Below are 23,097 nucleotides of genomic sequence, written 5' to 3' on the forward strand. Positions count from 1 at the left end.
TGTACATAACCTTTTTGTTAATGGTTCTATATAGCACCAAAAAAGGGTTCTACTTTGTTACGATGTCAAGCTTGTAACCCATTTTGGTGCTATATAGAACCAAAAACACATTCTCCATCAATTTGAAGAACCATTTCACCATGCAGAGAACCATTTAAGCATGAGGTGATTCTTTGAGTGTTCATGGTCCTATATAGAACCATATTTTTATTAAAGAGCCCTTGAAGAACCATATTTTTATTAAAGAGCCCTTGAAGAACCATCTTTGTAAGAGTGTAGGGTTAAGAACTTGCCAAGCCATGCTAGCTAGCCAGTGTAAATCGCTCAATACGAATAAAAGAGTTAATGTTAATTACACCCTCAAGAACATTAGCTAGTGTAAAATGCTCCTACAAAACTAAAGGGATGAAGTTAGCTCGTGTAAATCACTCCTTCAGAATAGACGTTTGTTGGGATTAGGCGTAACCCTCAACCATGATGGCTAATTAGCTAGCTAACACATTCAGAAGCTAACTCTAGCTTATTTAGCTTGGGGGTTAGCTGGCTAACTGAGGTAGCTCTCTAGCCACTTGGCTAACTGAGGTAGCCCTTTAGCCACATGGCTAACTGAGGTAGCTCTCTAGCCACTTGGCTAACTGAGGTAGCCCTCTAGCCACTTGGCTAACTTCTGGCCAAACTGAGGCTTTGCCGCTAAACGAAAGGCCTGTAGCCTGTAGTTCACGGATTCCTTCATTAAGCTTTGAGAGATAGAGGACCAAATGATTTTAAAGCGGATATTTGATTTGTTTGTAATCCATCGTCTTTGGATACGTTTCCTAGAGCCGTGTCAGCAGCGCGGTGCCTTTGGATCGGCCCTGCTCTGCCATTTGTTCAGTCTGTTCACCTTTAACTCTGCAGTAGCACTAAGAGACTTTAGATTCAGTCAGAACACAAACTCACTCAAGATCACGTAGCAGATGCTCGACTGTGCAGCTGTAGCGCCAACTCCACTTACCTTCATCAGGAGCGACTCGCGCTGCTCCATACGCTCTTAACACAGGTTCCTGAAGGGTTCTTGGCTTGGACGTATGGTACTAGGTAAAACATTTAATTGGAGTGGAGGTTATTCAAGGTTTGAAAATGTTCTCCACACTTGCACGTCTCATACAAAACTGGTTCTTTTAAAAGAACCATCCATTGAAATGTTGAGGGAACTGAAAGTGCTTCTGTTGCTCTGAAGAACCTTTTATGGCTTTTATTTTTTAAGAGCTTTTATAATAAACCATATTTCATGCCTTTTTCAGTCACTACACTAGTCAGACTCTGTGAGCCGTCAGCAGGTCCGAAGCCGAATCTTTGGTTTTGTGGCCGTGAGCGGTGGGTAAGAAGGTCCAGGCTGTGTTTTTAAGTGGGCTTTTAGTGTGCTAATCTTTAGCCTGCTGCTGAAACGCTCACACGGCTTCATCTGATCTCTTTAACAGCCTTTAAGTTAAGTTAGCTACTGGATTCAGTTCTCAGACTGGATTTTACTGGAGTTGTGAGAGACGTGAGCCTTAATTTATGCAGGAGCGCAGACGACTGGGAGACGAGGACTATTTATTTTTGCTCATTGTTCATGGTTGTTCATGTTCATTGGAGTGTTACTTTAATTTTTTGTATTATAATCAATTTTAAGACTTTTGAAAGTATTTACGGTGAAAGAACCTCTGTAAAGAGTGACTGTAACATTGTTTTGAAATAAAACATCCGGCGAATCCTGGAAATCCTGTCTCTTGGTGTTTCCGCAGGAAGTTTTAATATAGATTTTAAGGTCATAAATTATGAAGTTAGAGATTCAATTTATGGATGCATTAACATTTATAAATCTAAATATCTGGATTAGCAGTACAGAGAAATGTAGCAGTTGTAGAGGGTTGTAAAGCTGTTGTGAAAAACACTATACAAATTAAATTAATTAAAATAATGCAGATATTTTAGCACAGTAACCCAGCGTCACCTAAACAGTGATGTTCTGAAGGGCAATAAATACCATCGAATATCCAGTATACTGATATGATTATCCATTTTGAATATTACAAAAATCAGTTATAATTGATTATAAACGTTCAAAATGAATGCAGTTGAAAGGGCAGATCCCTGCACTTATTACACCCTTTTCTTCAGTTTGCTCTTCAAACACAAGACAGTGAACAAATACTTTCATATTTTTATTAAGAAAACAGTAAAGAACACACGTTCCTGCTTAGTGCATTCAGTCCGTCACTACACACCTAAAACACCTTCAGTCTTCAACATCCTCAGTAGAACAAGGCAGCGCACGACCTGGCTTTGTAGTACTGGAGCTGATGACGCTGACGGTCGCTAATGTCTCAAAGAGTTCAAACTCAGTTTTCTCACCTCGTCGCTTCGATTAGCCGAGATGTTCGGAGTCTGAATTTCTCCTTTAAAGCTTCTTTAGTTTTAGCACTGGAGCTATGAGGCTAATGTAGCTAACAAATGGAAGCTTTTACCTCAACAACCATCGCTGGAGCTATCAGGCTATTAGCTAACAAGCACTGAAAGCTCAAACCTCAATAGTCAGCACTGCAGCTGTGAGGCTAATGTTGCTAAAAAAATAAACCTTAAACCCCAACAATTAACACTGCAATTATTAGGCTAAGGTATCTGACAAGTATTGGAAACTTTTACCTCAGCAATTAGCACTGCAGCTGTGAGGCTAATGTAGCTAACAAGTAATGGAAGCTTTACCTCAGCAATTAGCAGTGCAGCTATGAGGCTAATGTAGCTAACAAGTAATGGAAACTTTACCTCAGCAATTAGCAGTGCAGCTATGAGGCTAATGTAGCTAACAAGTAATGGAAGCTTTTACCTCAGCAATTAGCAGTGCAGCTATGAGGCTAATGTAGCTAACAAGTAATAGAAGCTTTTACCTCAGCAATTAGCAGTGCAGCTGTGAGGCTAATGTAGCTAACAAGTAATGGAAGCTCAAACCCCATCAGTCAGCACTGCAGCTGTGAGGCTAAGGTAGGTAAGTAATAGAAGCTTATACCCCAACAATTAGCGCTGGAGCTACGGGGCTAATGTCGCTAACAAGTACTGGAAGTGTTTACCCCAACAATTAGCCTGGTGCTAACCGCATTCCTACATCACCTCAGACTGAGTGGAGCTGTTCAGTGTCTCTGATTAGACTGATGATTGTGGTTTCTGACTCTGCGACTCACTGTATCTATAAACATGGACTGAAGTACAGTAGCAAAGCTAAACACAGTCCTTTTTCAGCTCCAGTGCAAAAATAAATAAGGATTTTCTTGGCTGATTGTTTCCGGTATGTAGATTAGAAAACAGTGTAAATCTGATTATTTACTTTTTTGCTTATAAGTCACTGTAGTCTAACTGGGACTATTTGATTTGAAACAGTTGCTGCATTTTAAGGCAACGCTAGAACATACATACATACATAAACACAGAAATACAGAAATATATTTATATATAGATCAATAAAAAAATCCCTAATTTACAAAATACAAAAAGAATCGATCAAACGTGACGTCTCAAGTATATCTCAGAACTTCAGCTTTCATCTCACAGGTTTCCCGGTGGTTCCCTGAAGGTTCCTCACAGGCTCCCATGAATGTTCCTCGAGGGTTCCCCAGATGTTCTCTGGAGGTTCCTCACAGGTTCTTATCAACATTCCTCATTGGTTCCACCGAGGGGCCCTGAAGGTTCCTCAGAGGTTCCCTACAGGTTCCCTGGAGGTTCCTCACAGGTTCCTATCAAGGTTCCTCATGGGTTCCGCCGAGGGGCCCTGAAGGTTCCTTGGAGGTTCCCTACAGGTTCTCCGGAGGTTCCTCAAAGGTTCCCATCAAGGTTCCTCATGGGTTCTGCAGAGGGGCCCTAAAGGTTCCTCAGAGGTTCCCATGGAGGTTTCCTACAGGTTTCGCAGAGGTTCCTGGAGGTTCCTCACCGGTTCCCTGTGCGCAGAAGTTGAAGGAACAGTTTCTGGCGTAAGGGCGACTCAGAATGGCACGACCAGAAGCAAAGGAGAAGGAAGAGGACAGGAAGGTTCCGGTGAAGTCGAAGGCAGCGGTTTCCTGCAGATGATCCTCGGAGAGACTCAGACTTGGCAGAGGTTGTAGTAAGCGGTGGGTCTCTCTATCACCTGGTCGCCCACCACCTCCAGGATGTAGTCTCGGTTGGCGATCAGAGGCACCTCGGAGGAGGGGATGCTCTGCACACTCTGGTTTCCGTAGTAGGAGGTGACCGTATCTCTCTGGAAGCACAGATTACAGTGACGGTTCAGTAAATTCTCAAATTTACAGATTTTCCCCAAATACAGTCAATCAGACGGGACCTGTTTGGTGTCTGCAGTTTGTTTCTGGTACGAGTGGATCAGACACAGCAGTGCTGCTGGAGTTTTAAACACTGTGTCCACTCACTGTCCACTCTATTAGACACTCCTACCTTGTCAGTCCACCTTGTAGATGTAAAGTCAGAGACGATAGCTCATCTGCTGCTGCACAGTTTGTGTTGGTCATCCTCTAGTCCTTCATCAGTGGTCACAGGACGCTGCCCACAGGACGCTGTTGGCTGGATATTTTAGGTTGGTGGACTATTCTCAGTCCAGCAGTGACACTGAGGTGTTTAAAAACTCCAGCAGCACTGCTGTGTCTGATCCACTCGTACCAGCACAACACACACTAACACACCACCACCACGTCAGTGTTACTGCAGTGCTGAGAATGATCCACCACCCAAATAGTACCTGCTCTGTGAGGGTCCATGGGGGTCCTGACCACTGAAGAACAGGGTAAAGGGGGCTAACAAAGTATGCAGAGAAACAGATGGACTACAGTCTGTAACTGTAGAACTAGAGTGGAGTGTAGAGTGGAACTATATGGTCAGTGGAGCTGATAAAGTAGACAGTGAGTGTAGAAACAAGGAGGTGGACTTAATGAAGTGACCACTCAGCCCCGGATAAAGTGAGGGATTCATCTGGACAATAAAAAGATTTTAAGGCCCAGTCCCATTTCACCCCTCAGCACTACCCCTCTGTTTTGCGTGTTCTCGTCTAGGGGTAGGGTGTCCTGATTCTTGAAACCCACAAATGTGACAATTATCTGTTAAAATTACAATAACCATCATATTCTCTTACTTTAATATCGTTTCAGTGTATTTTGGTCCTTTTCTTCATAACAAGCATAATAATCTCTAGCAGTGCTGACGTCTCGGTAGCTAAATTTCCCGTTCCACCTTAAATGGTGCAGCAGTTACATTCTGGCTCCTCGGGTGTCAGAACTGCTGCTCCATTTAAGGTGGAACGGGAAAATTCGAATCTGGTGAATATCTGACTTCAGCTTCATATCACTGAAGAATTAGGGGTGGGTGATAATAAATAATTTCCCCCCTCTTTGAAGATCATATGATGCCCTAAATATGTGACTCAGTTCCAAGGGGCAACACTCGAAAACAAGGGGTGGGGTAAAACTAAGAAAAGGGGCTGGGCCACAGTGATTTGTCAGAGGCTTATTTGCATGTTTCAGCAAATAATATTGAACCGTCTGGTGTAGACATGATGCAAGTAAATGCAACTGTACCTACTGTTAATAATAATATTATTGACAGTCGGACTGTATCTCACCCTCTGATCGTTGTTTCTGGGGGCATTGGGCTGGAAGTCTTTCCTGCACAGGTGGGCCATGATTCCTGCAGCTAGCGCGTCCCCCAGAACGTTGATCATGGTGCGGAACCGATCTCTGGAGAACAGAATGAAGAGTCAGACTGATGTCTCTGATAGACGTGATTGAGCTCAGACAGTCTGAGACGTAGTTCAGAAAGCAGCTTGTTGGATTACTTAAAGAGCCCATATCCAACATTATTCTCGCATTTTATATTTTCCCCCTGATTTTATGTTTATATTTAGTATATTTTTTCTCCTTAAATTCATAATTCAGTCATAATTCAGTTTTCCAGCCTCTCTTTATCCATTACAGCTAAACTGTGTTTGTTGCTGTGCCTTTAAGACTGATATATGTAAATGAGCTCTGCTCTGATGTCATACTTACAGGATCCAATCGATGGCAACGATAAGTGTGATGTCATCAGGTGGTAACCCCACCGAGGTGAGGACGATCACCATGGTAACGAGGCCAGCCTGCGGGATCCCGGCTGCTCCGATACTTGCGGCTGTAGCCGTAATACTGAAAGGAGGGGATGGAGGGGGTTATGGGTTATTATTACATCACTTCCTCTCCCCGTAAAACATAGTTAATATGGTCTATTTATAATAGCTCCTCCCACCGGCCACTTTATTAGAAACACCTACGCTGTAGTCTTGTCTCATACTGCACATCAGCAAGGAGGAGCTACAGGAGAGGGGTTTCTAATAAAGTGGCCAGTTAGCGGAAGCACGAGGGGGTGTTTCTGATAAAGTGGCCAGTTAGTGGAAGCATGAGGGGGGTGTTTCTAAAAAAGTGGCCAGTTAGTGGAAGCATGAGGGGGTGTTTCTAATAAAGTGGCCAGTTAGTGGAAGCATGAGGGGGTGTTTCTAATAAAGTGGCCAGTTAGTGGAAGCACAAAGTGGGTGTTTCTAATAAAGTGGCCAGTTAGTGGAAGCACAAGGGAGGTGTTTCCTATAAAGTGGCCAGCAAGTGTACATTCCAGCAGTTTGTAATGTTTTACCTGATGGTCACTAGCTGTCCAAAGTCCAGCTCGTACTCATTGACCTGGGCGATGAAAATAGCAGCCACGGCCTCATACAGGGCCGTTCCGTCCATGTTGATCGTGGCTCCTACGGGCAGCACAAACCGAGCGATTTTACGGTCCACATGGCAGTTCTCCAACAAACACTTCATTGTGATGGGCAGAGTGGCTGAACTGCAGGACACAGAGGAGTGACAGAGAGAGAGAGGGAGGGGGAGAGAGAGAGAGAGAGAGAGAGAGAGAGAGAGAGAGAGAGAGAGAGAGAGAGAGAGAGAGAGAACATGTTATCAGCAGTTTTACTGGAGTGTCATGATAATCATTCACTAACATCACTTTTTCTCCATTGTTCCTTTGTTTGTTTGTAGATTAAACCAATCTTTACTGAGCACCACATTTAAAACAGTGAAGAAATAAATCAAATAAGTTACTAAAATGAAAATAAGACAGAACGTTTATGATGGTTCTGACTGAACCCTGTGATGGAGAGTGAGCTGTGGAGCTGTGTGTAGTTCCTCCAGTGGCCAGCAGAGGCGCTGCCATACCTGGATGAAGTGGCCAGCGCGATGACCAGCGCCTGGAGCAGGCCGCGGATGTAGCTGAAGGGGTTCTTCTTGGTGAAGAGGAAGAAGAACATGGGCAGCAGGATGACTCCGTGCACAAACAGGCCGGCCAGGACGGTCATAAAGTACATCCCCAACTTCTCTGCCAGGATGACCGGATCATGCATGTCCAAAATCTTCCCTGCCACCAGGAACACGATACCAAACGGGAAATACCTGCACAGAGATTGGGGTGTTTATGATTTATTATTTTTATTTCTATATATTTGTGTAATGTACTATATGTAGTGTATGTAATGTATGTATTTGTATACACTTGTATACATTTAAATACCCAATATCTTTTTTTTCTTATTTCTATGTTCTTCCTTAAGACTGTATTTCTAGGGTGTTGCTAGGTGGTTGCTATGGTATCCCTGATGGTTGCTAGGGGTTGCTAGGTGGATGCTGGTGGTCGCTATGGTATCCCAAACGGTTAATAGGGTGTTGCACCCCATTTATTCCTGTGGGGAAAAAATCTATCATTTAACAAAGATTGCACAAAAACCATATGTCCAATCAAAAAGCTGTGTGGAGGTCCACCATTCCCACTGTGTCATATCTCAGAAACTAAAAAAATAAAAAAATAAAAGGTATGTACTGTCAGATAACAATAGCGTTGCTCATGTCTCTGCAGTCGCTAATTAAATATGTGAACGCTGTCTGTATCGGCACGGCGCTGTTCCGGCTGGTGGAGGTTAAAGCCGTGCTGTGTTAGCATTAGCGTTAGCGCTGAGTGTTTCTCTGCTGTGTTTGTGAGAGTTTTAAATACACCAGCAGAGGCTGTAAGCAGCTTTTCGGTGCTGTGGACTAAACAGGACTGACCCTTGGCTGGAATCAGTCTGTAATGAGTCCAGTCTAGACGTCCTTACACGCATTCAGACCCTCTGAAGGCCACAGCTAAGGCTAAATATCTAATTCGTACAGTTTTGTGGCTGATCAGCCCAGACGCGTTTGGAAAAATGGACAAAGTTAGAGACAAAAATAGTTTTATACAGAACTTTTTTAAAAAGGGTTCTACAAAGCACCAAAAGGCGTTCTGCTGGGGGTGTCTGGGAGTTGAGCAAATTAGCTTTATCTCCAAACTGCTGCTTTAAAGTCTCTACAGAATCAGTGTCCAGTCTGACTCACCACATGGCAGCGTTGATGATCTTCATCACACACTCGTTGATGCAGAGACAGACGTTGACCAGCGGAGATCCTCTCTCACCCATCCGGCCCAGCAGCAGACCTGGAGGACACAACGGAGCGAGGAGGTCAGATCTTTCTGAGGGGCGACGTTACAGCGATGGGAATCCATGTCATCGTTCCGCCATGTTGGCAGGGTTCGCTCTTCGTTTACAGGCTTCGCGCTTAAAACTGAATCAAATATGAAGGAAATGTATCTAAACCGACTCCAGAGGGACGAACGAGTACAGTCACAAGACTAGCTTTACTGACGATGTGGATCCACACAGACTCCCAGACACTGAGTGGAGCGATGGTCTGCGTCGCTGTCAGAACAAAACCTCGTATCTCCAAAACGTAACTTTACAGGAGAAGCAGAAAACAGTGGAAGCTGATGCAGCGAGATTTTCTCATCAAGTAATTTTGAACCATTTCTATCGGCCTGTTCATCATGCGTGTTTAACACAATGTGATGGGAGTTTCAAACTGTGCAAAACAGTGAAAAACAACCAAAATAGAGACACAAGGTTTTTGTGTGATATACATGCTAACTCTACCTCCTCCTTCATTCACAGGTGTTTTCCAGTCTAAATACGTGTTTAATGAGTAATTCAGAGTCGAAGCCCTTTTACAGTTAATAAACTGTAACTTGGTTACCTGGCAGCGTTTAACTCGCTGACTCGCACTCCTTTCATACATTCTTTTCTGTTCCATTCTATTAATTTCTGTGTTCTGTTCTATTCCATACTTCATTAATTCTATTGTATTCTGTTTTATTCTACAGTGTTTTATAAACATTAAAGGAAAAGTGAAGCATTCCAGGCAGAATTCTGAAACCAGTGGAGAGAGGAGCTCCTCACCCATCGTGGCGGAGAAGATGACGATGCCGAGGACGTTCATCTGGCTGCTTTTCCCTGGAACCACCTTGTAGTGGATCTCCGGAGCGGGGGTCAGCTCCAGAAACACCGGGTGGCCCATTTTAGGGTTATCATAATCCGGCATGATGTAAACATAGTTGGCTTGGGAGTCGAGCGGGATGCTCTTGACGTTAGGCACCAGATCCGTTTTGTACTGAAACGCAAATGATGAGGGAGGATGGATCAGTTTAGGCCTCGAGTTTCAGGGTTTAAAATGGGTTTAAAATGTAAAACATGAGTTACAAAGTCTCAGAAACCACATAATCAAGACTGTTAGACACACTGAACACCTCACAGTCTGAGATCATTCAGGCATGCAGTTAGCACCAGGCTAGCTGGTGGAGATGCTTATATGCTTCTATTACTTGTTAGCTACATTAGCCTTGTAGCTCCAGCGCTAAAACTAAAGCAGCAAACTTCAGACACCAAACACGTCTCGGCTGAACGACTACATTTGAGTTCAGAAGGGAAAGTAAATTGATTTCTTTTCTTCAAAGTATTACTTCAGCTGAATTCCCAGCAAGAAAAACCAGCAAAACCAGCACACTGCAAAAATGGTGTCTTGTCAAGTAAAATTACCTTAAATTTGGTCAACACATCTAATATCCCTCCTGTTGAGATTGTCTTAAGCCTATTTTAAGATTATTTAACTTGTTTCCAAACATGTTTTACTTGTTTTAGCTGATTTTATTAAGTACGTTTATCTCACTATAGTGACAGATAGTTTAGCTTGTTTAAGAAATGAGCTTGAAACCAGCAGAATTATCTACCAGTATAATGAGATCATTGTTCTTGATAAAATTACTTAAAACAGGTAAACTATGTCTAGAAATAAGCCAGATAATCTCATGATAAGAGCACAACCATCTCAAAACAAGAAATATTAGATAGACTAGGATTAAGATCATTTCACTTGACAAGACCCTGTTTTTACAGTGAACATGGTGTGTTTTGGATGCTGGTATTCAGGCTGGTCTGTGCTGTTTTTATCAGCAGGTTTATTCATGAATTATTCATTTATTCCCCCTCACCTGTTGAAAGGTGGCTTCTATCAGGTTGGAAGGGATCATGTTCCTGAAAAAGAAACAGATAAAGAATGAACGGGGCGTCTGCTGTTAAGCCGTTACGCCTGTTACGGTTCCACATGTTCAGAGACCAATCGGGCTCCTGCTGCAGTCACGCAGAAGCTACAGTGCGTTTGTTTTCGTGGTGTCAGGCGTGTGAGCTGGACAGGAAAGCATGGTCAGTATAAAAAGCTGTGGATTTTGGAGGTGAGAGGTTGAACGCTGAGCTTTTATATATAACGGCTCCCACGCAGGAGGCCCTGACCTGAGGCTGGAATCCTGTTAAATCTGTTCTGGAGCTCAGGAGCTCAAATCCTGACCATTCACATCCCGCTAAAAATACTCTGAGCCTGCCGTTCTGTAACGGGATTGGACCCGGCCAGTCTAAGCCTCCAGCACACGCGTCCCAGCAGAGCGGTTATGTAACTCCTTTCTAAGAAGATTGATCGATTGAAATGAACTGTCTAATGGATCCCAGGTGATACGACTCTGACTGAGGGATCTCTCCTCTGCAGGGAGATGATCTGAACTCGCTCACTAACTCTGAGGCCTACAGAGTCGAAGGGCTAAAATGGCTCCAAAGTCAACTGTTTTTGTTTGTTTTGGTTTAATTTAGTCAAGTCCAGTTTCACCTGCTAGCCAGGCCTCTTCATCTGACACCATGCTATCAAGAACACTAAGTGGACTCCTGATTACGTATGGCTGTGGCATCACCGGGGAACTAGCAATCTTGCATTGGTAGTGCCAAGGATCCCAACCCTGGTTCTTGCCCAATTTTAAAAAATATAATATGAAAACACTAGCTGCTCTTAACTTTGTGTGAAAATCTCATGATGAACGGACCAACAGGAACAGTCCAAACCTGCTTAAAATACGAAATTTTAAAGAATTTTTCATTCTGAAAAGTAAACCTTTTGGCGACAATATTTTGATTGAGTTAAAATATTATATTGTGTATTGTGCAACGTCCATTTATGCCCCTAAATGTAGGTATTGTGATATAAACTGAGTCTGTTCTACAGTTTCTCATTAGGCTGAATGAATTACCGACTCTAAATGTAGGTATTGTGATATAAACTGAGTCTGTTCTACAGTTTCTCATTAGGCTGAATGAATAACCGACTCTAAATGTAGGTATTGTGATATAAACCGAGTCTGTTCTACAGTTTCTCATTAGGCTGAATGAATAACTGACTCTAAATGTAGGTATTGTGATATAAACTGAGTCTGTTCTACAGTTTCTCATTAGGCTGAATGAATAACTGACTCTAAATGTAGGTATTGTGATATAAACCGAGTCTGTTCTACAGTTTCTCATTAGGCTGAATGAATAACCGACTCTAAATGTAGGTATTGTGATATAAACCGAGTCTGTTCTACAGTTTCTCATTAGGCTGAATGAATAACTGACTCTAAATGTAGGTATTGTGATATAAACTGAGTCTGTTCTACAGTTGGCCAGATCAGTCCATAAATGTCAAAACCTGGTCAAAAAATTAGGAAAAAACGTATCCATAATAAAGCTATTTCTGCTAGGGCCCCTATGGGGTTTCTTGTAGTATGTTAGTGCTAAGCTAACAGCATTTCACACGAACATTTTCTTGCTGTTCTAGATTAAATACAGACATTTGAAGCTTGTAAAAGTCATTCTATATATTTTATCTGAAGTTTGTGACAGACATTATCATATATCTGATCTTGTGTGTATCAGTGTTACAGTAACTCTTTCAGCAAAGAGGCCATAGAGCTGCCGCCACTGTTTTACATTCCTAACAACTACCTGGAACCTGCTAAGGCAACGGCTTGTATTCCCAGTCAGTGATGTATCTAGAACATTGTAAACCAAAGCATGCTTGGTTCCTCTGTCACTCCCTAATTATGTTGGTAGTTAATCTAACGTGTAAGGCCTTCAGTCCAGCTCCTGAAGTCCTGACCAATGGGAGAGCAAGTTAAGTTGTGATACGAACCTGATGAGGTCAAGCAGAGCATCTGCGGAGGTCATGACCGGCCCCCCCGAGGCTCTGTGTCCTTCCTTCTCGGTTCCTGTCCCAGGATGGACCACCAGAACCAGGATAATCCCCACAATCACAGCGATGAAGGTGGTCCACAGGTAGTAGGTGATGGTCAGCAGACCCAGACGCCCGCTGGCCTTGGTGTCCATGGCCGACAGACCGGACATTAAACTGCACACAAAATGGCTTAGTCACTGTATTTGTTACAGAAAGAGCTTAAAAATGAATTATTACTGGTTTTGGCTTCAGCAGCTGTAAACTCCCCGCACGCCGTTTCACATGAGTCTGCGATGCAGAATGTAGAACCTGATGACTTAAGTCAACTCAAATGATTCGAGGAAACCGATTAGCTCCAATGTTTTACGTTCAATAACTCAAATCATTTAACATAATTACCTGAACTGAGTATGAACAAAACATGTCACTGCTGTCAGAACAAAACCTCGTATGTCTATATGGTAACTTTACAGGAGAAGAAAAAACACACTTAACTGTTAATGGAAGTCAATGGAACCAGACACTTTTGTCTGTTTCTTTTGGTTCATTCATCATGAAATTTACACACAATGTAAAGAGAAACAGACACTTTCAAATTATTTCAAAAACTGAAAAATGGAGATGAGTTTCCTTTCGACAGCAGCGACATGTTTATTGCTATATACACTTCAGTAAATGGAGTAAAGTGTTCTACCCCCGTTTGTTTTGTTGATATTAAAATGATTATTTGGGACTTATGATTAAGCTGTTCTAACTCAATAATTAAGCTATTGTAATTTAAATTCACTGCTAGGCTAAACTAGACCATCATCTATACAAATTCATATTGCATTGCAGAGACATGATAAGACATCTATAACAATGTCTTATCCAACTTAATGTCACTCCAGACCACCTGACTGAATGGTAACAGCTCAGTCCAGATGTTGTCTCTGTAGCATTTAGCCACATAGAACCATAGAACCATAGAACCCCACTCAGCAGAGAGGAACGTAATAACTCAGTTCTTCACACTGATGATTAAACAGTACTCATGGACTCAAATCACAAAAGTGGATAAGTCAACACAAGGGAAAGATAGGCTGAGGAGAATGACAACACACAGATGGTGAAGAGACACGCCCATTATGTAAATATATGGTACTAAGAGCCAATAGGAATGAGTTTTACTCAAGAAGGCTGCAGTGACCAAACATTTATCAAGTAAAGCTGAGAGTCTAAACTGAACTGCACTAAGTTTGTTGAACTCAGAGATCCTGTTTGACGGAATCTTTGAGTCTAAAATCATCAAAATAAAGTTATGAAAAAAGCATGAAAGTCCAAATCAGTTAAATGTAAACATTTATGTCTACACTGTAAAAAGTGTCTCTTCAGATCTGCTTAAAAAAACTACTTCATGTAGTTTTCAAGCAGCTGAACCAGTTTTATTCACCTTAAAAACTACACTGATTGAGAAAATCACTCATTCAGAGTATTTATTTAGGCTGAATAAAACTAGTTCATGTTTATTTGTTTCCACACAAAGTCATTTTTCATTTCATTTTCAGAAGTAGATCTGACGAGACACTTTTTACAGTGTATCATATTAAGCCACAATGAATTGTCTTCAAAAACAACCCGTTATTGGCCTGTTTGAATTTGCATGTAAAGTCAAGTTAAACAAAAATAGTGAATAAAATACAGTTAAATAAATATTCTCACTCAGAATGACTGAGTTACTGTCTCAACAGTTCATTTCTGAGTTTGAGTTAGTTTGACTTTCTGTACTATTTAAGTTGTGTTGACTTAATTCTTTCATTAAGACGTGCTGTGAGTTTTACAGAGTGTGGACTGAACGAAGAGTGAAGGGTGTCCGGTGTGACGGTCAGTCCTTAGTGAGTCTTACCGTGTTCTCACAACAGTCTCAGAGGCTGCATTCACATTACAAGCCTCATTTCTCAAATCCGATTTCTCTAACATGATGGTTCACACTCGTTTAGGTAAGCGATTCAAATCTGTCATTAATGTGACGAACCAGCGTCCTGAAATGACCCTCATGAGCTCATCCTACTCAGTAACGTCACGTGAATGAATCACGTTCATCATCAGCACAAACTAACGAGCAGAACGAGCTTCGCTGAGAAGATAATTAACTCTGATCAGCTCTCAGCTTCATTATTAGAGCGAGACGAAGGAGAAAAAGGTGAGATGAGCTGCTTTTCCACTGTTTACAGGCTTTAACTTCTGTTCGGCGCTGCTGCCATGGTAACGCTGAATGATGGCGCAGCGCAGTGGAGAAAAAACACATGAATTCTGATCTGAGCGTCACATTAAGGTCGTATGACCACGAATCGGATACGTATCTGATCTAGGACCACATATGAAAGTGACTCAGGTCGGATTTGAAAAGATCAGATTTGTGTCCACACAGCTCTGAAAACATCAGATCTGCGTCACATTAGGGCAAAAAATCAGATTTGAGCCACTTCAGCCTGGTAATGTGAACGCAGCCTTAGTGAGGAGTATCAGATGTTTAGAGCTGATTTAAAGTTCCTTTCACTGTTTTTTGCAGTGATTAATCTGATCTGAGCTCAGTTTTCACTGTGTTTCTCTACATCAGCGTAAAAATGAAACCACTGTGATTTAAAGTTCTACAAAACAAAACATGAGAACGTCTAAAACTGTATACTGTCACCGTACAAACACACTATAAAAAGGTGGTTCTTTCAAGGGTTCTTTGGTAAAGGGACTGGTTCTGTTTCAGGCACTGAGTTCTATATAGAACAATTTGTATGCCTAAATGGTTCTCTGCATGGTGAAGTGGTTCTTCAGATCGACAGAGGATGGGTTATGTATGGTTCCATATAGAATGTTTTCGAAAGTGGTTCTATATGGCACCAAAAAAGTTATTCTATTGTATACAAACCTGACACAGAACCTTTTTTGGTGCTATATAGAACCATTTTCAAAAAGGTGCTATATAGAACCACATGCTGAAATGGTTCTTCGGATGGTAAAATGGTTCTTCAGATTGATGGAGAATGTGTTTGTGTATGGTTCTACCCTTTTTGAAAAGGGTTCTATACAGGATCAAGCTTACAAGCTTGACATTGTAACAATAGCAGAACCCTTTTTGGTGCTGTATAGAATCATGTACAACACATTCTCCATCAATCTGAAGAACAATTTCACCATGCAGAGAACCATTTAAGCATGCAAATGGTTCTACACAGAACTCATGGCTCTAAACAGAACCATTCCATTTCTAAGGAACCCTTGAAGAACCATCTTACTGAAGAGTGTGGAACATGGTGGGTGTAGTGGGTTGGAGAGGCTACCTGGACGTGATGAGAGGAAGGATGAGCATCTTCAGCATCCTCATCAGCAGCTCTCCCGGGAAGGAGAAGTAGATCTTGGCCTGGAGGAGGAGAACGTGGTGTTTGAGAACGTTCTGATCAGATAAGGACACGTTTTTAAACACCCAGATCAGATTTTTAATGAAACTGATTCTAAAGTAAAAGCAGAACAAAAACTCAGAGTTTCAGGATCTGAAGTTGAAGTTTTGAAGTGAAATTTGTCTGTTTTTTAATTTTACTGCTGTTTCTGGAGGAACATCTTCAGTTCAGCCAGTTCAGCCAGTGTTTCTCACTGAGGCTGTTTCACAGTTATTTAGCTAATTTATGGCTTTTTACTTGTTCTACACTCTGAAAAAAGCTGGTTCTTTAGTGAAGGAAATGGTTCTATATAAAACCATGAACACTCAAAGAACCTTTGCATGAATAAATGGTTCTCTGCATGATGAAACGGTTCTTCAGAGTGATGGAGAAGGTGTTGTATATGGTTCTATGTAGCACCAACAAGGGTTCTTCTGTTGTTACGATGTCATGCTTGTGCCAATAGTAAAACCCTTGTTGGTGCTACACAGAACCATGTACCACGCATGCTCTTTTTGAAAATGGTTCTATATAGCACCATAAAGGGTTCTGCTTTTGTATACAAGTTTGTATCATAACAATAGCAGAACCTTTTTTGGTGCTATAGAGAACCATTTTCAAAAAAGGTTCTATATAGAATCATCTACAACACATTATCCATCAGTCTGAAGAACCAGTTCACCATGCAGAGAACCATTTCAGCATGCAAAGGGTTCTTTGAGTGTTCTTGGCTCTTTAAAGAACCACCGTCTTCAGTAAAAAACCTTTGGAAAACCATCTTTTTGAGTGTGTAAGTAATTTTATCTTATTAAGTGTTTTATTCTGTCAGCAGATCATTTTACTCATTTTAAGCATCATTTCCTGAAACACGTTCAGTGACCTGCTAACAGAATCAGACACTTTCACTGGATTAAACAACTTCAAACAAATAAAAATGAACAGAAACAGTTAAATAATCATATAATATTCATACAGCAGCATCATAAAGAGAAATATTAGATATTTGAGCAGAGTTAAGAGGTTTTCGCTCTTCTAAAAACACTTTAATAATGTGGGTAATATCAGTCTGTTCACTTATGTCTAATATATGTCATTTTGAGACGTTGTGCTCTTATTGTAAGATTAACTTTCGTATTTCTAAACATTATTTACTTGTTTTAGCTCATTTTATTGAGTCAAATTTTCTCACTATATTGGCAGAAAAATGTCTTCATTTCAAACGTTTCGTAAAACAATCAAAATGATCTACTGAAGTAGAGATAATTTTACTTAAAACTTTAAATAATGTCTAGAAATAAATTAAACGATATTAAAATAAGCTAAAACACTCTTAACAGGAGAAATATTAGATATCTTCACTAGATTTAAGATAATTTCACTTAAAATGACTTAAAAAGAGTAAATAATGTCTAAAAATAAGTCATCCTAAAATAAGCTAACAACAATCTCAACACAAGAAATATTTGATTTATTAAATATTTTATCCAGTTTTATCCAGTCTAAATGTGTGATATTTCTTATTTAGAGATGATTGTATGAATATTAAGAATATTTAACGTATTTCTAGATGTTCTGTTCTTGTTTCAGGTTATTTTATTCAGTGAAGTGATCTCAGTTACAACAAGCAGAATTATCTGCCAATACAGAGACAGTTTCACTCAGTAAAGTTACTAAAACAAGGAACAAACGTCTGGAAACAGATTAAATGACCATAATATTCCTACAACCATCTCCAAATGAGGAATATTAGCCACATTGACTAGATTTAAGATAATATCACTGGACGAGATACCATTTTCACAGCAAAGAAAACTTATTATTTCAGATTCTCCACTATTTTCCATCATCAACATTCCATATAAACTCAGAAGACTCGTAGGTTCACTGGTGGTTCTGGATAGTAAATAAAATGTCTACATTTGTGTTGTAGTCATGGCGACCCCTGGTTCCCATCAACACCACTGATATTTTTAACACATTTTCAACACATAAAACATTGAACATTTCCTGTGGCGTCCCACAGGGTTCAGTTTTAGGGCCTTGGCTGTTCTCTTTGTACATGTTACTTCTAGCTGATGTCATTAGGGAACATGATATCAATTCTAATAGCTTTGCTGATGACACAGTTATCACACATTCATCTGCAGATTCTGACCTTCTGAACTCCTTCAGTAAAACACAGAAAACGTGGAGAGACTCTTTCAGTTATTCTGCTTCTAAACTGTGGAGCTCAGTTCAGCTTTTATTAGACAGTCGAGCTCAGAGCTCACTTTTAATAAACATCTGAAAACGCAGCTCTTTAACTCAGAGCTTCATTAAACTCTACGACTCTTTAACTCGGAGCTTCAGTAAAACTCTACGACTCTTTAACTCAGAGCTTCAGTAAAACTCTACGACTCTTTAACTCAGAGCTTCAGTAAACTCTACGACTCTTTAACTCAGAGCTTCATTAAACTCTATGACTCTTTAACTCGGAGCTTCAGTAAAACTCTACGACTCTTTAACTCAGAGCTTCATTAAACTCTACGACTCTTTAACTCAGAGCTTCATTAAAACTCTACGACTCTTTAACTCAGAGCTTCATTAAACTCTACGACTCTTTAACTCAGAGCTTCAGTAAAACTCTACGACTCTTTAACTCAGAGCTTCATTAAACTCTACGACTCTTTAACTCAGAGCTTCATTAAACTCTACGGCTCTTTAACTCAGAGCTTCATTAAACTCTACGACTCTTTAACTCAGAGCTTCAGTAAAACTCTACGACTCTTTAACTCAGAGCTTCATTAAACTCTACGACTCTTTAACTCAGAGCTTCATTAAACTCTATGACTCTTTAACTCGGAGCTTCAGTAAAACTCTACGGCTCTTTAACTCAGAGCTTCAGTAAAACTCTACGACTCTTTAACTCAGAGCTTCAGTAAAACTCTACGACTCTTTAACTCAGAGCTTCAGTAAAACTCTACGACTCTTTAACTCAGAGCTTCATTAAACTCTACGACTCTTTAACTCAGAGCTTCATTAAACTCTACGACTCTTTAACTCAGAGCTTCAGTAAAACTCTACGACTCTTTAACTCAGAGCTTCATTAAACTCTACGACTCTTTAACTCAGAGCTTCATTAAACTCTACGACTCTTTAACTCAGAGCTTCAGTAAAACTCTACGGCTCTTTAACTCAGAGCTTCAGTAAAACTCTACGACTCTTTAACTCAGAGCTTCAGTAAAACTCTACGACTCTTTAACTCAGAGCTTCATTAAACTCTACGACTCTTTAACTCAGAGCTTCAGTAAAACTCTACGACTCTTTAACTCAGAGCTTCAGTAAAACTCTACGACTCTTTAACTCGGAGCTTCAGTAAAACTCTACGACTCTTTAACTCGGAGCTTCATTAAACTCTACGGCTCTTTAACTCAGAGCTTCAGTAAAACTCTACGGCTCTTTAACTCAGAGCTTCATTAAACTCTACGACTCTTTAACTCAGAGCTTCATTAAACTCTACGACTCTTTAACTCAGAGCTTCAGTAAAACTCTACGACTCTTTAACTCAGAGCTTCAGTAAAACTCTACGACTCTTTAACTCAGAGCTTCATTAAACTCTACGACTCTTTAACTCGGAGCTTCATTAAACTCTACGACTCTTTAACTCGGAGCTTCATTAAACTCTACGGCTCTTTAACTCGGAGCTTCATTAAACTCTACGACTCTTTAACTCGGAGCTTCAGTAAAACTCTACGACTCTTTAACTTGGAGCTTCATTAAACTCTACGACTCTTTAACTCGGAGCTTCAGTAAAACTCTACGACTCTTTAACTCGGAGCTTCATTAAACTCTACGACTCTTTAACTCGGAGCTTCAGTAAAACTCTACGACTCTTTAACTCAGAGCTTCATTAAACTCTACGACTCTTTAACTCGGAGCTTCATTAAACTCTACGACTCTTTAACTCGGAGCTTCATTAAACTCTACGGCTCTTTAACTCAGAGCTTCATTAAACTCTACGACTCTTTAACTCGGAGCTTCAGTAAAACTCTACGACTCTTTAACTCAGAGCTTCAGTAAAACTCTATGACTCTTTAACTCAGAGCTTCATTAAACTCTACGACTCTTTAACTCGGAGCTTCAGTAAAACTCTATGACTCTTTAACTCTTCTGCTGATCCAGCTGAAGACGCCTGAGGCCTCACTATCCACTGAGACACTCCTAAAAGACGGTTCTTCAAGGATTCTTTAGTAAAGACAATGGGTTTATTGAACCATGAACTCTCAGAGAACCATTGCATGCTTAAATGGTTCTTTGCATGGTGAAATAGTTCTTCTGGTTCTATATAGCACCAAAAAGGGTTCTTCTATTGTATACTATTGTAACGATAGCAGAACACTTTCAGGTGCTACATAGAACTATCTTCAAAAAGGTTCCATACAGATCCATATTATGATCAAACAGTTCTTTACATGGTGAAATCGTTCTTCAGACTGATGGAGACTGTGTTGTAGATGGTTCTAAAAGGTTTCTATGTAGCACCAATTAGGGTTCTTTTATTGGCACAAGCTTGACATTGAACCCTTTTTGGTGCTGTATAGAACCATATACAACACATTCTCCATCAATCTGAAGAACCATTTTACCATGCAGAGAACCATTTAAGCATGCAACGTGTTCAAGGTTCTATAGAGATCCATTGTCTTTACAAAAGAACCCTTAAAGAACCATCTTTTCTAAAAGTGCAGACAAAATATCATAATAATAAAGACTGAGATTGTGATTTATATATTGATGAATCAGTAATTTAACATGTTTACAGATTATTTAAAATTATTGACCGTCATTTGTCAAAACTTCCACAGGAGCTCATCGGACGCTCTGATTGGTCATTTCACTCACAGCACAGTCCAAACGTATATATGTACATATAAAGCTTACATTTGACCTTAATCAGACGTTTCTAAACGCTTTAATCACTATGAACTGTTACTCTGCGCTCTGATTGGCCTGTTTCATCAAATAATCACACTATTAGCTGTAATAATGCACAATAAACACTTCATTAAGACGGTGTTTATTACTTCACAGCTAATAAGAGTTTTAATCATCACTACTTTGAGGCTAAAAGCAGTAAACAATCAGTTTGTGTCCCAAATTCTAAAGTAAAGATCAGCTCAGCGGTGATTTTCACCGTCAGGCCTTCAAATTGTGTTCTAAGACTCTAATATGTTCTAATCTAAGTCATACTTAATAGGGCTAATTTGTTCATTGTATTATTTATCCACATTTGGTTGTAAATATTCCCAACTTGTATGTTTTGGCTGCCGAAATGGCACAAAATCATCTTTACTTTACAATAAAGGACACAAATTGACTTGTTAGAGTTTTAAGGCTCTAAGTGATTAAAATTCTTTTAAACACACCTTGATGTGTTAATGACTTATTAAATGATGCAAATGATGCAAAAACATAACAGACCTATGATTAATGTACTAATACAGCTCACAAAGAATAAAGCTAATTTATTTATTGTACATTATTACCACTAATTAGGCAATTATTAGTGATTCTTACATAACAGGCCTCCACTTAATCTACTAACACAGCTCATAATAAATAAAGCTCATTTGTTTATTGTTTGTTATTTATTCACATTTAGTTGTAAATAACCTAAAATATTCATACATTGAATGTTTTGGCTACCAAGATGGTACAAAATCATCTTTACTTTATTAAAAGAAGCACAGATTTACCTGTTGAGTGCTTGTTTAGTGCTTTTTAGGCTCTAATTAGTGATAAAAACACATCTTGAAGTATTAATGCCTTATAAAAGTCTTATTAAGTCTAAAATTGTTACAACTAATGATGCAAATGATGCAGAAATGTAACAGATCTCTAATTAATGTAGTAATACAGCTCATAAATGTATTTATTGTGCAACTAATGAGTAAATTATTAGTGATTCTCACATCACAGAATTCAATAATATCCTAATTCAGGTCTTGATCCATTAAAACCATTTAGAACCGCTTTATTGAACAGAGATCAAGACCCCAGTCTGTGATCCTCATAATACAGTGTTACCTGTACAGTCAGTACTGAAACAGCTGATTACCTGAGTGGACAAGTTCAGACTCCTCAGCATGAAGCCCACCACGCAGCCGGTCACCACGGCCAGAACGGACAGGGTCAGCAGGCCGTTCTTCCTGCAGTAGTCCTTGACCCACTCCCGGACCTTCAGGGACACCGTGTTGTGCAGGACGTTCTTCAGGTACTCCACCATGGCTCTCCAGGGCGTGTCCGGAGAGGACTGGTACTGAGCCGAGGAGCGTCTGCTGCCGCTCTGCCTGTCCTCCATGGCCGAGACCCCCGGAGCCCAGGAAGTGTTGCGCAGGCAGTTCGCGGTAAAGCGTTTCTAACTACAGATTAAGCAATCAAGGATAGCTCCAAGCCGGTGCTGCGCCACACTGCCGAGATTAGCCGGCTAATGGAATTGGAGGTGCATTAGACTTAGAGGTCTGGGACCATTGACTGTGAGGAGGAGGAGTCTGAGATCATGAGCCCATGAATGAACAGAGAGCACCACGCTTTCAGACTTCTGGGTCAGTCCAGTGCTTGACCTGCTTGACCCTCACGGGTTCTGGACACATGTTCCCAATGAAGTGGCCAGTCTGAGCCAGGAGTGGACGTCTCATCATGGTGTTCTCCTCCAAAACGGTCATTCAGCACAACTTCTTCATTTCTCAGGAGATATTTGAGAGGAGAATAGATATAAGATCATTTACACTCTTAGAAACGATGGTTCTTCCGATCTGAAGCTTGTAACAATAGCAGAAGCCTTCTTGGTGATGTATAGAACCATATACAACACATTCTCCGTTAATCTGAAGAACCATTTCACCATGCAGAGAACCTTTTAAGCATTGTTTTCACTAAAGAACCCTTGAAGAACCATCTTTTTAGAGTGTACAATCATAATGAAGGAAAATGTTAAAGGAAAATAGGTGATGTTTCAAAAACTGGAGTTTAAATCTGATTAAAAGCTCCAGAGAAAATGTGTCTCCTAACAACCACCTGGAAGAGCTGGTCGACCCCAAAACTGCCCCCATCAGATAAACAGCACTTAAAGCTTTCATCTCTGAGAGAGAGGAGAAAATCAAGCTGCTTCAGATCTGAAAACATCCACAGGTGTTTCTGTCCATCCTTCCACTGTGAGAAGACGACTCAGCGCTGTGGGTCTGAAAGGATGTGTAGCTGATCAAGAAGAA

The 23,097-nt window shown here is 40.5% G+C and overlaps 1 protein-coding gene across 1 annotated transcript; it reads right to left on the bottom strand.

Annotated features, from left to right (window-relative positions):
- Window positions 1–4,093: 4,093 nt before the first annotated feature.
- slc1a8b (solute carrier family 1 member 8b) lies at window positions 4,094–22,187 on the bottom strand. The gene is made up of 11 exons (XM_036596561.1): window positions 21,945–22,187; window positions 15,752–15,831; window positions 12,393–12,608; window positions 10,393–10,435; window positions 9,305–9,515; window positions 8,409–8,508; window positions 7,221–7,454; window positions 6,658–6,852; window positions 6,042–6,176; window positions 5,618–5,732; window positions 4,094–4,249 (listed from the first exon to the last, which is right to left on the bottom strand). Exons 1-11 carry the CDS (start codon window positions 22,185–22,187, stop codon window positions 4,094–4,096), a joined length of 1,728 nt encoding a protein of 575 aa, XP_036452454.1.
- Between the last annotated feature and the right edge of the window lie 910 nt (window positions 22,188–23,097).

The sequence above is a fragment of the Colossoma macropomum genome, unplaced genomic scaffold (assembly GCF_904425465.1).
Source record: "Colossoma macropomum unplaced genomic scaffold, Colossoma_macropomum, whole genome shotgun sequence".
NCBI lineage: Eukaryota > Metazoa > Chordata > Actinopteri > Characiformes > Serrasalmidae > Colossoma > Colossoma macropomum.

Excerpts from the sequence above, each read along its gene's own strand:
- slc1a8b (XM_036596561.1), bottom strand. The coding sequence starts at position 22,187 with ATGGAGGACAGGCAGAGCGGCAGCAGACGCTCCTCGGCTCAGTACCAG. Across the intron at positions 15,832-21,944 it reads GTCTGAACTTGTCCACTCAG|GCCAAGATCTACTTCTCCTT; the intron begins GTAATCAGCTGT and ends CTCCTCCTCCAG. Across the intron at positions 9,516-10,392 it reads TAGAAGCCACCTTTCAACAG|TACAAAACGGATCTGGTGCC; the intron begins GTGAGGGGGAAT and ends TTTGCGTTTCAG.